Source organism: Electrona antarctica (genome assembly GCF_951216825.1).
Source record: "Electrona antarctica genome assembly, chromosome: 17".
Lineage (NCBI taxonomy): Eukaryota > Metazoa > Chordata > Actinopteri > Myctophiformes > Myctophidae > Electrona > Electrona antarctica.
In genome coordinates this window covers 25,232,253-25,246,846 of record NC_136798.1, presented here as the reverse complement: position 1 = coordinate 25,246,846, position 14,594 = coordinate 25,232,253, and the positions used below count along the sequence as shown (strand labels likewise).

Genomic DNA, 14,594 nt, shown 5'->3' with positions numbered 1-14,594 from the left:
AACCCACCTAGAGTAGAACAGATTACTGTACATACAAGAACAGATGCCTTTTCACAAACACCTGTGTGCACACAGGTGTTTGCACGCACAGACATACATGAACACACACACGCACGCACATCATTACTCCTTCTCTTACCCAGTCTTCATGTCTCTCTCACGTTTCTCTCTCACACACAAGTGCAAACAAACATGCACTAACACATGCATGCATGCATACAAACATGTAAACATACACATATAGCAGGGGGAGAGAGAAAGAACCCAGTGGTAACTCAGGTTGCATGTCTGAAATAGATGAAACAATTCAGAGAGCTGCACTTGGCCTCTGGCTGTACCACACTCACTCCCTCACACGTGAAGGAGCTGTGAATAATTCAAACGGCTTTCCTTTCCTCTTTGTACGTCTCACTCCGCCAGCGACCGCTCCTCACAATTAACTGTTTTCTGTTTTGTTGCTTTTTGGCAGTAGAGGAGAGTGCAGGTAGATCACCAGATGTTGCTCACAGTCTCACGCTTTATGTTGTTATTTTTTGAATACTGTGTTGTTGCCAAGTTTCATGCTTTTTAATGTGACCATTGAGTCTGTTGACGCACGGTCATGCCGTAGGTAATTTTATTCTGGGTAAAAAACAAGGGTATGACCAGTAGGACACAAGCCAGTTCCTAAACTGATAACCATGTTAAGAGTCTTTTGACGTGGATGAAGGCTGTGGACCCTCAGCGCTGATAAATAAAGACACAGGTCGTTCTGGATGTTCTGTTAAAACTACACTTAAACCACAGTTAATCACTTGAAACCTCACTAATGTTCATGATAAAATAGCAAAATAACCAACTACTCTGTCTGTGTCTCATAGGAAGGCCGTGGGCATTTCAGAAACCCGTCTTCCAGTGACATCATCGTTAGGCAGATTTTCTTTTTTTAAACAAGATTTATAAAATAATATATTTAGATTTGTATTATCATGAGAACGATGGCTTCCATTATCCCATTGCAACTTTTCAGGAATAGAAAGCCTGCCGTTTCTATTAGCTTGGATTCCCCATCGATGATGTCACTGGACGATGGGTTTCTGAAAAGCCCACAGCCCTCATATTTATTTTATTTTATCATGAACATTAGTGAGGACCAATTATATGAAGATAGGTTGAAAAGTGGTGAAGTCGTCCTTTAACCGAAAATAGAGACGATCTACAAGTTCACAACACGTTGTGAGCTTGTAGATCAGATACATTGTTTGTCTCTCTGACATGCCCGGAATAGTGACGCCTGGGTTCAAGTGGTTAAATGAAAATGTATTTTACTGTGTGGCCTTTTGCCTCCACATCCTGCCTCTGTTCGTGGTGATTATCTACATACCACACACTGAGACCAAACCATGTCCATTGAGTCATTAAAGACCGAGCACAGTGCAGTAAGAAAGAATGACTGTCATGTGAAGTGAATTAGCATTGTGGGACGCAGACAGGTCTCATGTCCACTCATGGGACCAGCCCACCACGTTGCCTTTCTGTTCAAACATCAAATGTTGAGTGAGCTTGGAAGTACTTCATCTTCAGGGAAAGGCATTGATGGCGTACGACGTGAACTTGCTAAAGAAATATGCTGGTCTGAAAGAACAAACGAGCTGGCCAGATGTATGGAGTATTTGGTGAAATATAATGTAACAAAATGTAATTAAACCAGCAATGTAGTTTGGGGGGGGGGGGGGGGGGGGGAATAGAAACTCTGCAACCAATCTGAGACAACATGTTGCCTTGCAACACGTTGTAGAGACTAGGCCATTGTTGTGACCTTGTATATTATCATGAGAATGGTCTCTGTTGATTCCTACTGCCCCCTGTGGTTCAGGTTTAGGAGACAGTGCCTTATCTAGCTGCACCACCCCCAACATGGCCATATGATGACCCACCACAACATCTGTGTGTGTGTGTCCCCAACAGGGATAATATGGCTTATGATGTCACAACAATGCATTAGATCGCTTACACAGGATGTGTGTGTTAGTGTGTACATTTGTGTGTGTGTGTGTGTGTGTGTTCCGTGCGCCTGCATTAGCGTGAATATTCTCGTGTTTGTGTGTACATTTACTCACGTTTGCATGTTGGGCATCTGTGCATCTGTGTGTGCATACATGCAGCCGTAAACAAACAGCTGAGCCTTACGCTGGGAGGAGGGGACGTGCATTCACATGCATTCAGTTAATCTGTCACGCAAACTCTGCGTAATAAGAGCAATGCCGTGGCATTCAGTAGTAGTAGTAGTAATCCTTTGTGTGTTTTCTATTGGAATAGAATGGGTGCACTGGGGTCAAGCTGAACCACATTATAAGACCACACTACATCTGACATACAACACAGACATGTCAGCTACATTGTTTAAATATACTTTATACTATTTAGTTCTCAATCTGCCACCCCATATTCTGTAGTTGTATTTGCTTGCACATGTCATAATGGTGGGGGGTCCCTGCCTGGACCCCACAAGATTGCAGTGTACAGATTGGAAAGGGTGATTGTTGGTTATTTAAGGGATTAATTAATGAATAAATAGAGCGGAATTGATTAAACCCAATGCACAAAGTGAGAATTATTTTTTATAATAATGCAGAAACGCACTGGAGAGATTAAAAACGTAAAACAACAAGGGGCTTATTAAACACCACATCCAAAAACAAAAGGGAAGAAAGTAGAAAACGATCGAAAGGACAATGTACAACCTGTGATAATTGCTCAGCTGGATAGGAAATTGTGAAAGAAGATGCAATGTCAAAACTCAAAACGGACACGAGCGTTAGAAAATGATCCTGAAAAAGCATTGTAGCAGGGTGCGTTTGTCAGGGTGTGTCAGTGTGGTGAATGAAACGTGCTATGTTGGCTACTGTACGTAGAGATTTGTCTGATCCGTAATATATCAATATACACACACACACGCGCACACACACACTTCACACACTCTCGCACTATACACACACATACAAAAGCAAATGCCCACACAAAGCAAAGGTCCATCAGGAGACTGCAGAGGCTTACATATGGCTTCTATATTTATCTTAAAAGCTTCTCCTGCAGGCTGTGTCCTTTACTCACTTTACCACACAGCTCACTGCTACAGACTACAGTTCGCTACCCCGACCCACACACACACACACACACATACACACACATTCTCCATACAGCACTGTAGTAGCTGCGGTTGGCTAGAACCAGATGGGATTTGACAAAAGAACCAAGGCTTAGGCTGAGTTTCCAGTTTCATGTAGCTATTTTCTGACTCAGTACAGGCTCTGTAATGGGAACAGACTTTATGTACGGTGAGTTGCACCCAGTACAGCAGCTCAAAGCTATGCTACTACTCTGGATGTTTAAATTGGGTATGTCAAATTACTCATTGAATTGAAGGCACGCTATGACAGATCTGAGAAGAATATGTTGGGGTTTTCTTTTGCAGTGATTTAGTGCTGCAAATATCAATTATTTTCTTAGCGATTACTCCACTATGTAATACTACTGTGTTACGTTTTTGACTAGTCGAATAATCGATAAGCGAAGAGAATTCCTTCTGTTGATCAATCAAATAGATTTTTTTATAATCTTCTAAATTGATTAGTCTGAGTCTCTTAAATCCTACACTTTTTGAGGTTGTAGATCTTGTTGTTATCTTCACTGTCATTTCATTACCATATATAAAAACATAACATTTTATTATAATCCATTAAATTGATTAATAAAAATTCAGAGCACTTCTGGAGCACGTATGGGTGTGATGATGAGTGACTCACAGTTATATATCCTATCCATAACCTGAGCCTGATGTCTGTCATTTCATTAAGCAGCTGAGAAGCACACGGTGGAAACTATGCCACAGAGCTTGCATATCGTCACTGTCGGGCAAAAAAACATTTTTTTGTAAATGAATGCTCTATAGATCTTACAAGAGTGTCACAGAAAAGTAGTGAAATGGGAACGGTTTTGGACATACAAGGTTTCCACCCGACAGTACAGGAGCACGGCACAGGTGCTCCCTTTGCACGGAACGCTGGGATTGGAGAGAAGAGAGAGATAGAGGGATGGCACCGGGTCAGCTGTCTCTGTGTTTATGCCTCCAGCGTAAAGCTTGCTCAGTTGCACTGATGTACACACACACACACACACTGATGTCATTATTGTCCACAAGCGTGAACTTACGCCAGGCATGTACTTACTGTAGTGTACGTGCATGACTCAATAACTGTAAAGTGCATGGCTCACATGATATGGTCTACTCTTCTACTCCCTTCCACAGAAATGGCCGCTCTCACGTTAACCCAATGCCTTAAGGCATTAATGGAGAGGGAATCAATCTTTACTTTATTTCACTGTCATTGCTTAACATTAGTAGGGTGCATTTGGGGCTCCCCCCCACACACACACAAAATCTATTCCTCCCTGCATATGCAGCAAAATCTAAATTGTTTATTTAATTTAAAGCTGAGAGTGTAAAAATGTACCCGCAGGGGGTTTACTATGTATACCCATCCACAGTAAAAGCCTCAAATGGAGCCTCAAGTCTCCATTTTGTTACATTTGTACACTCTCTGAGTTAAATGACAACTCTGGATTTTACAGGGTAGTCACACCCTTGTTGACTCTGGAAACTAACATGAAAGTCTGTAACAAATAATGCACCTTTGAATGAAAGCACAATGTCTTTGACATGGGACGCTTGATTGTTTTCTGATGAAATTACATTTTTACAAAATGTTGCAAGTAAATTATGGAGTTGGGGTTTGCCACATGCAATAGTGGACTATTTTCTTATTCATTCATTTGACCTACATTTGTCATAGCTTTATTTTGTACTTATTTTGAAACACTGTCTCATCATACTGTTCTGTTGTTTGTTCTGTAGGTGGAGAGGACCAAGCGTCCAAACCTGGTCTTATTCCTGATCAAGTACCTCATGATGCTGACCGCTGGCATCCCCTCTGTCTTCTGGGTCGGCAGCAAGAAGACCTGCTTCGAATGGGTCAGCTTCTTCAATGGCAAGCGCCGCCGCAAAGAGTACGTATTAAATCCGTCCCGCATGGACGACGTGGTTATTATTGTATTTTGTCAGAAATTACACACTGCAACGTGACATGTAGCAGACTTATTAGTTATACTTGTGATATTGCAATTTATTTTACCGCATGTCTGGTATTCTCAGCTCTAAGCTCTATATACTTTGTCATATGACGAATAGCAAAAATAACGGAATAACTATTTTTGATTAAATGGTTAACCCATTAGTGTGAGAATTACTGATTTAGAAGGCATTTGTTGACAGTTTCAAATGCTGATTTACAAATACTGTTGTGACTGCTTCCTGTGTTGAAATGAAAATGTGGAGTCAACGTACGTTGTGGGACCATGTCTGTTAGGCTGTGTGGGTTTAGGGCTCGGGTTGTGGGTGACATGGCTCCAGGTTCTGTGTAGTCCTAGTGACCGCAGACCCTTCTCTGCACTCACTCCCACCTCCACCCTCCGTGTATTCAGAGCATTAACTCCCTCTCCCGCCCCCTGCTCCACCCGCTCCTCCTTCCTGTTCTTCCACGCCGCTTCGCGCCCCGCCACCTTCCCCCTGTCTCTCCCCACCCTCCTGCGTCTCTCCCTGCCCTCCCTCCCGCCGCACCCCTTCTCCTCCTCCTCCTCCTCCGATTCATGCGTCCGCCCCTCCCCCTCTCCCGCCCCTCCCTCCCCTACTAGCCGGATGGTGAATGAGAGCCGCCAGGTGCTGCAGGAGCCCGACTTCGCCCAGCTGCTGCTGCGGGACCCCGGTGCGCCCGTCATGCGGAAGTCGTGTGGCACCTCCACCCAGGGGACGTCCACCCAGGCCTCCTCCACCCACCTGGCCATGCTGGACGAGCCTCCCAGCGGCAGCACCAGCCGCGCCGGCTCGGTCCGCAGCGCCCGCTCCAAGATGAGCAGCTACCACGGCAGCCTCCACCGCTCCCGAGACGGCAGGTAGGGAGCAGTGTGAATGCATGGGGGTGGATGTCATGACACAATGTGCACTGTAGTGTGTAGCATGGCATTTCAATTTAATGGCTTTTACATTGGACCACATAGTATAGCATGGCATCTCTTTGAATGTTTTTTACATTGGACGACATAGTGTAACATGTATTTTATTTGTATTTGTATTTATTTTTTACATTGGAGGACATAGTGTACTGTCGCTAAGGCTGTACCCTAGCCCTGTTTTTAGGACTGGAACTTCGGCAGGAATTTTCAAGCGAACATCCAAACCATTCGTTTCGAATTAATTTAAAAAATAACCTTTGAGCTCCGAACCTTGGCGGGGTGGGGTGGTGGGGGGCGGATGTTTCTACTCTGCCACAATGTTATGCTTCCCACACACATGGGCAGATGATAAAGATGCTCACAGACAGTGTGTTTGTGTAGGCTAGTCGTTAAGCAGCAGGAGGACGTTTGTTAGCAGCTCAACCAAAACAAAACAAACGTCCAACATAGATAAAGGTAATTGCTCACCTACTGCTGCAGGTTCCATAAGTAATCCCAGATGCATGGTTTTCATATTGTAAATAATTATGGTCGCGTGGTTTGACTATGAGATGAGCACGTCACTTTGTGAAAGTGTCATAGTAGCTTGTTTACAACTGAAACGGACTTCCTGTGCACTGACTTCCTCTTCAAAATAAGAGCCAGGTGTAATGATTAGTCAACACTAGTTTTATTTCTAAGTCTACTTACAGGACGTTAGCATCACATTTGAGTTCCTTTTGAATGCCTGTCAGGTTCTCTACATAACTGTCTCAGCTGTTGGTGCGCAAATGCGCCTTGCATGCCTTTGATCTACCGTGCAGAAAACATTTTGACGACGTATGTGCACTGGCGCACCGGTTGTGTGCCCCCTGAATAAACATGTAAACACAACATGAACATAGTACATTTATTATGCATATCGCATTCTCGCCAAGATATATTTTCGAGTTAAAAAAAAAAGCCCATTAATTAAGATGCGATTGCCAACTCTAACGAGCGAATGTTCGAACCCCGAATGTTCGGGGACAGCCTTAACTGTCGCATGGCATTTTTTAGTAATGACAGGTCCCAGGTCCCAAACACAATGTGTTTGCATGGATTTGGCCATGAGGGTGCAGATAGGCATTGTACCACTTCTGTGTCTAATAAAGTACAAATGGCTGAACATGTGACATCTGTGATGATCTGCGTCTATTGTCTCCCATCTCCGTTGCTAAATAAAGGATAACATGTACTCCTCTTCCTCACAGATACACCGCCTGCAGTTTCCGGGCTGCAGAAGACCGGCTGCCGTATGGAAGCTTGCCTCGCCTCAACGACCAATCACTGTCCAAAAACTGCAGCTCCAACCGCCTGGACGGCCTATCACGACATGGCTCCACCCAGCGGCTGGAGAGTCAGTCGCGTCACAGCAGCATCAGAGACCTTAGCAACACTGCCCACACCATTCAGAGCGTTCCTGGAAACGGAATCCACAGGGTCCTTGAAGAAGATGGAGCCACGGCCTGAAGTGGTCAAGAACTAGAAAAGCTTGTCTGCAAAGAACAGAATGAACAGGAGGGTGTCAGGGATGGAGTGAGATATCCCTTTGGCACATCCACATAAATCTAATGAGATTGGTTGGATGAATATAAGTTAGTGGAAGGCTTTTTTTCTCTCTCGTACGACTGAGTTAAGGAATGTGAATGTCCTCATAATAAGCTAGAGGGAAATGGGTTCAAGCGAACACAAATGGACTCTACTAGACAAAGTGATATACAAAAGTAGATCAAACAAAAATTGCAGAAAATTTGTTTACAGTTATCTCGTCCTGGCCGATCTTTTCAGGATAAGGAGCTATGAGATGAAACATAGCTTAGAATGCTATAACTTGTTTAAAGGTTAGCAGAGCATGAGGCTTAATATTACAGCAAGCCAAACCGATGGAACTGCCCGTGTCTTGACGCCTTAAAACGTCCCCTAAGCTTTACTGAAACAAAGGCACTTGGCTTTGTCCAAAAATAATTGAGATAATTCAAGCTTATCTTTCTCCCTTTGTTTTACAATGGAAGAAAGACCATTTTACTGTGATTCTTTTTGGGAACCCTTTGCTCTGGGTTGGTATGAACTTGAAGTCGAAGATGACTACAATTACAGTTGTTGGACCTATGCTACTGAGCCGACCAAGAACAAATGTGACTTAATTCGTATCAAGAGACTATTACACTTGTGGATTGTCTTTCCTAGTACTGTATGAAAATCTGTATAAAGGACTCTAAATGTGCTCTGAATTAAGGAAAGCGGCTTTGAAAACCTTGGACACTGGAGCCTTTTCTTATCGTCTGTACATTCCAGCACTCAGGGGGGCTTAAACAGGGTATTTCTAAAAGACTTTGACTATGTCTACTGTATATGTCATCACTGAAGGTTAGCATTAGTAAAGAATACACTGTATGTTTCAAATATTTCCCATATGCAATTATTTGCCTTTGTTAAAGAACTGCAAATGATACATTTAAAAGTAAATTTGACGATTCAATTTGAAAGATTAACACAAATCTGTCAACAGTAAAGTTGTTATCATGGAATATTTAGCAAACATTCTTCCACAATGGCCGTTAATGTTTCACACTAGTATCATGACAAGAGTAGAGATTGTTGAGGGTATCGTTATTAATTGGCTGTTTTCATTGCACTTGATATGATTCCAGTTGGCCAAGATGTATATTTATCCATGCCAGAAGGGAAAGAGGCATTTTGACTGGTTTCTTGACCATTTCTTTTAATTCAAGGGCTGTCTTGGAAAAATAATCCAGAACTCCTGCCTTACAAATGAAATGAGATAGCCTTTTCGCCCCTTGAATTCATGTAGACTTGTCAATATTTTGTCCCTCTTTACAAAAGTGTATCCTTACTTGTAGATAAAACGTTAGCCCTAAGTTTTTTCTAGTGGCATATGTGGATAGATGAAAAGCATTTGAACCTTTGTGGGTTAATTTGTGAAATTTGTAATAAAGTTTTCTGAAAACATGACTACGGGTTAGAGAAATAAATAACCACACAGATGCTGAGCTCATATTCGTAACAGTTCTGCCTTTTATTGAAATGATCATGGCAGTCCTCATAGTAATATGACGAGTTCTCCAAGGGACTGTAGAGAGTGAAAATCATGCCTCGGGAATAGCAGCAATGGATTCTCCACCCCTCAAATGGTTAAAAAAAATACTGCTTGATTTAAATGGAGTTTTCTAAAGGTCGGGAAAAAAGGAGACCTACACCATTCGGTTTGACGCAGGCTCTGAATAGTGTGTGTGTGGGGGGGGGGGGAGACGTCGCATTTCGTTCTTATGGATCTGCTACTTTTGGTGCTTTTGTGTGACGCTGTAGTATGATCAAGTATACAAAGACGATTTTAAACTGGTAATGGTAACAACTGATGAGGTACTGAAAAAACTGAGTGCCCTGCAACCCAACAAGGCCACTGGCCATGACAATATTCCCTCCAATATTTTCAGAGACTCAGCCATCTCCATAGCTCCAATCAACACCCACACAATAAACCTCTCCATCAAACAGGGACATGGCCATATCACCTGATGAAGGCCTACTATGGCCGAAACGTTGTGTTTCTGTTTGTGGATGTCGGTATTTTAAAATAAATGAAATACTGGAGCTGAGCCTGTGTGCGGACTTGCATCTTTTTTTTAATCAATCAAAACCAATATACATTATAATTTGAGGACTGGATAATCCAACACTAGATCCTTTTCAGACTCATGAAATGAAGGAAATTGACCGCATGTTTTGTATATTGTGTATATTTTATTTTAATCATTTACCGGATACATATATTGCAAGACAGGACAGGGTGAAGCATGACTGATAATCACCTACTAACAATGATGGACTGGGATGACCCTACCGTCCACCACACCCAGGTGCGCCCTTTCGAGTTCATAGTAACTATAGCCTATAGCAAAGCTTATCTGTTATTACAGTGCAATACTGCCACCATTTGGTGGCCAGTTATATTTCAAAGATTCATTTTCAGGAAAACATGTCCACCGTAAGATGAACATATATTAAAGTTTGCCATTGTAAATGTCTCAAATTTGAAAGCACTATATTTCTAAAACTGAAACATTTCAAAGATTCCTTTTCAGTCCACCGTAAGATGAACCTAAGTAGGCTAGAATGGGGTTTCTAGGTGTAAGTATGTAGGACTAGTAGCATGCCAAAGTTTGTGCTATTACCATTGAGAATGCATTGGGCGTTTAAATTAAATAACTCAGAAACTACAAAACATTTCAAAGTAAAAAGTTCCAGCATGTGTGCCCACAGTAAACTGAATTATAAACAGTGTGAATGGAGTTTCTAGGTGGAAAGTGATTTTTTGACGTGCCAATAAGCCATTGAGCCCCATTATAAATGTCTCAAATTTGACACACAAACAAAATTGACACACAAACACATACACAAGGGACTTGTTTTGATGCACTATTGTTTTGCCCTTGCTAAAAAATAAAAAGGAAAATCCAAATGTTGAGTGCTTGAGATTTTGCTATTTTGATTGTTTTATTTTATTTTTGACAGCTATAAGAGTTAGACTTGGATCGCATGTGTTCATTTTGAGTTATATTTCTCTAAAATGTTTACAACAGTGTTGTGTTATTACTATTTTCCTCTGCTACGGATATTGTGGGATGTTGTTTTGTTTTCCCTGAAAAAAAAAGGGGGGAGATATACGGTAACATTGTGACACAATTGTACCTGCGCAGCACTGCGCAGTACTACGGTATAGGACCATAGAGTATATAGTATAGGACAGGTACGATGCAGACAGACAGGATGTCCGGTCATGCATGATATGATATAGCATATACAGAGACAGACCCTTATATATATACTCTATGAGACAGACAGACTGTAAGGAGTACAGCATAGAAAGACAATCCCTATTCCTAAGGATGGCAGAGGCAGGAGAGGAGTCCTTTTCAGTTTCATCTTTATTTGGCCATAATGAGAACCACCAAATAATCTCTGAGGCAGTTCTGCAGTTCCTGCATGACACTGGACTATAGGGTGTACCAAAATCTCCTGGAGGGGGCGTCAACATATGTGTCACGTGGTAGCTTCCGCCATACTTGCTGGCTTGTCTGGTTTGTTTACATTGAGCGACCATCCGTATGCTTGTATACGTTCTTTTTCTAAACTGACCTCACAATGGTGCAGACTTGCTCAGTAAATAAGTGCCACAGCAGGTCGCGTCGAGGAAATGAGCCAGAAAACGGAATTAGATGTTCAGCTTTCCAGCATGGAGACAGCATCAAGGAACCCAGATTGACGAGTTTACAAAAAGACGTAGAATGACTTGGATCGGCGCACGGGCGCAGAGACATAACGTTCAACAAAGTATCTAAGCACAGCCGTGTTTGTTCACAACATTTTCCTTGTCCTTGTAATGTATTTGGGCCCGACGTTCTTTCTATCCATCCTGGTGTTTGTTCACTATGTTATCGCCAAGAACGAGCTCAATATTTATAAAAACATACCACCGTCATTCTATTCTGAGTGATGCGGGCTAGAATTTAATGCCCACCAGGGGGCCGTCCCTAGCCTTTTAGACGCCGCCCCCCTCTTGGTGACGTACACGTTGGCACACGCGACAAGATTTAGGTGAATAAATCACCAGACCAGTGGAGGGCAGTAATACGCCTCGCGGCGTCCACACTGCCGGAAATCAACAAGAAGAAGAGACAGACAGAGACGTAACCACCTTTTGTATCACCAACCTTCTTGTTAATAAACACGTTCATATTGCTTAAAGAGGACTCCGTCCATCTTTTACAAGTGCTGCTGCTGCTCGGGTCTCTTCATGTATAGCCTAGTTGGCGTAAACACAAAACCCAGGCCAAAATCGCGAGATAGTCAGCTAGTCATTCATTACAGAAGTATTTAACAGACCTTGATTTGATTGTTCGCTGTGATAAAGGAACTAAAAGGTGATCATGAAGAACAGCAGAGGGAAAAAAGTAAACACAAGTCAGTTGGCAGCGCCACAGCCCATTGACACCCACGTTGTGGTCAGAAATGTCATTCCGTTTATTACACATTTCTAGAGTTTCTCAGAGTTACATTAACCTTGATTTTACAATATAAATTGGGGGTCCCCGAGATAGAAATGCCATTAAATGGGGGTCCGTAGCCTAATGCAGGTCAAACTAACCCTCACAAAAACAAGTAATCCGTGGATGTTGAAAAAGTATCGGATGGGCCTTGAAATCGCGATGATGTGAAGTTTGGACTGAAAGACCGACGTGGAGTCTACCAGACCACTGAGGATGCTGCCAGTCTGAAGATCAGGCCCTGTATTGACTATTAGAGCCATGACGTCAGCCGCACTTCCACAGCCACTTCCGGGTCTTACTCGAGGAAACTTCCACGTCATATATTTTCTTGTACAGTTACATTAATAATTCTAGTTCGAGTTGGAAGCATTAAGACCCATTTTAACCCTCAATGGCTTCCTTTCTGAAAAATAACGTCATTGTAAAAAGATTCACGCGTTGCTAGTATTTACAATGAGAAGCGGACGGGAGCTGGTGAGGACTAGGACCCGGACGTATCGTAGACAGTTCGTAGTAGGACTACAAATGACTAAAACAAACTCGCGGGAAGAACTCGTGGGCGGAGCCTCACACCGGAAGGAAGTGACGCCCCCCTCAAATAGGGCGCAGACGCATTCATGTGGGTTTGATCACAGTTTGTTGAGAGTGCCACGTCACTCACCACATCGTGCTCGTCGTCTGCAGGTAAATAATTAATGTTCTTTAATACTTAACGCTGGTTTTGTTGTTTGTTGTTGTGGAATTGGCGGGGAGCAACAAACATACTTTGGAACTAGTGGGAATCGAACCCGGGCACTCATGTTTACAAGGTGCCGAGACTAACCATTCGGCTACAGTGATATATTAGTACCATCACCGTTACTTTATATGTTATTTATATGTTATATTACTGTTATGATTTTGCATTGTGGTGGTATAGCCGTGTGGTTAGAGTCCGGCGTTTTGTTTACATCAGGGCCCGGCTTCTCGTCCCCGTCGAGGCAGGAGTCTAATATACCTATTTACCAACCAAACAAACGACATTTATTCACATCTAGTCGAGGTCCATTATTTATTCAGCATTTGAGCCACGACCACCATTTTATGATATTCATAGACTCTCACAATGGTGGCCAGTGGCTCAAATGGGTCTGAGAGGCTAAATGTCACCAAATGGTGGTCCGTGGCTCAAATGCTGAATAAATAATCGACTAGATGTGAAAAGAGTATTGTTTGTTTGGTTGGTAAAAAGACAAACATTCTGTGAAATTGGCGGGAAGCATACAAAGATTCTTTGGAATTGGCGGGAACCGAACCCAGGGCCTCATGTTAACGCGGCGCAGTAACCACTCTGCTCAGTAATACATATAAATATTATCAGCATTGTACAAACAAACGATCATAAGTAGCAATCTTCTACATTCTCTAGTTTTTTGGAAATTAAGCAGATGCTTAACGACAATTAAACTATTGAGAGTGTAAATATCTACTATTGGGGTCCATTTGGTTACCTAAATTAAATTGCTCTGTATTGTGACAGTAATCATTGCTAGTGTGTGTTCAGTAACAGTGTTAAGTAGCTCTATAGTGTGACCGTAATCATTGCATCAGGAACGCAGTCAGGATACAGATTAAACAAGTGGAATTGTAATGTAACAGACAAAATGAGAACTGGAACATTAAGCTCATAAATAGCTACTTGCTCCTGATTGGCTGAAATTGTCACCTACCCGATTTTTTTTAACCCTTTACTATTTATTAAAGAGCTGGAGAGACAGGAATATTCCTGTTACTGAACACACACTCTATAGCAATGATTACTGTCACAATAAACACACACTATATAGCAATGATTACTGTCACAATATCTATTTAACACTGTTACTGAACACACACTATAGCAATTATTACTGTCACAATAACTTTGTAATGCTACTGATGTTTGTGTGCAACATTTGAGCTGACAGGCCTTTTTTATGTCAATCAATCAAGTCACATTAATTCAAGTGATAGATTATATACAGGGGCATGCCATGTGGTCTACCTGCACAGCCTTTGTGATCTACTGGTAGATCACAATGTACCTTTTGGGCACCCCTGCAATACAGGATTCCTGTCCAGAATTGTTTTATTAAATATAGAGGGTTTAAGTCGTTCTGAATTTATGTGCGTTTCTTTTTCTGTCTTTCTTTCTTAGGACGGAGATCAAGGTAGACACCGTTGGAAGGCTCTAGCCAGCAAGCACGCTCAGTCAGCCAACGCAGCCAGCCAGCCCCGCCAGTCAGCCAGTGTAGAAAGTCAGGCTGCCAAGCCAGCACACTTCAGCCATTGCAGCCAAGGGTTAGGGTTAGTCAACTCAGCCAGGCCTCTCTCGAGGCCTGGCTCTCTGTCTGCCTGGCCCGGTCTGCCCCGCCCTGCCTTGCAGCAACAGAACCAGCCGGCCTGGCAAGCCAGCCAGCTCAGAATGCGAGCTCAGCA

General features: G+C 42.6%; 1 protein-coding gene across 1 annotated transcript in view; it reads left to right on the top strand.

The window, feature by feature from the left end:
* fzd3a (frizzled class receptor 3a) overlaps positions 1–9,298 on the top strand; it is a gene marked incomplete at its 5' end in the record, with an annotated part of 29,688 nt that extends 20,390 nt beyond the window's left edge. Inside the window, 3 exons of the mRNA XM_079525477.1 lie at positions 4,895–5,046; positions 5,731–5,988; positions 7,281–9,298. Coding sequence (XP_079381603.1) covers positions 4,895–5,046; positions 5,731–5,988; positions 7,281–7,539 — 669 coding nt within the window. The 3' untranslated portion in view covers positions 7,540–9,298. The remainder of the gene's footprint in view (positions 1–4,894; positions 5,047–5,730; positions 5,989–7,280) is intronic.
* Positions 9,299–14,594: the final 5,296 nt, after the last annotated feature.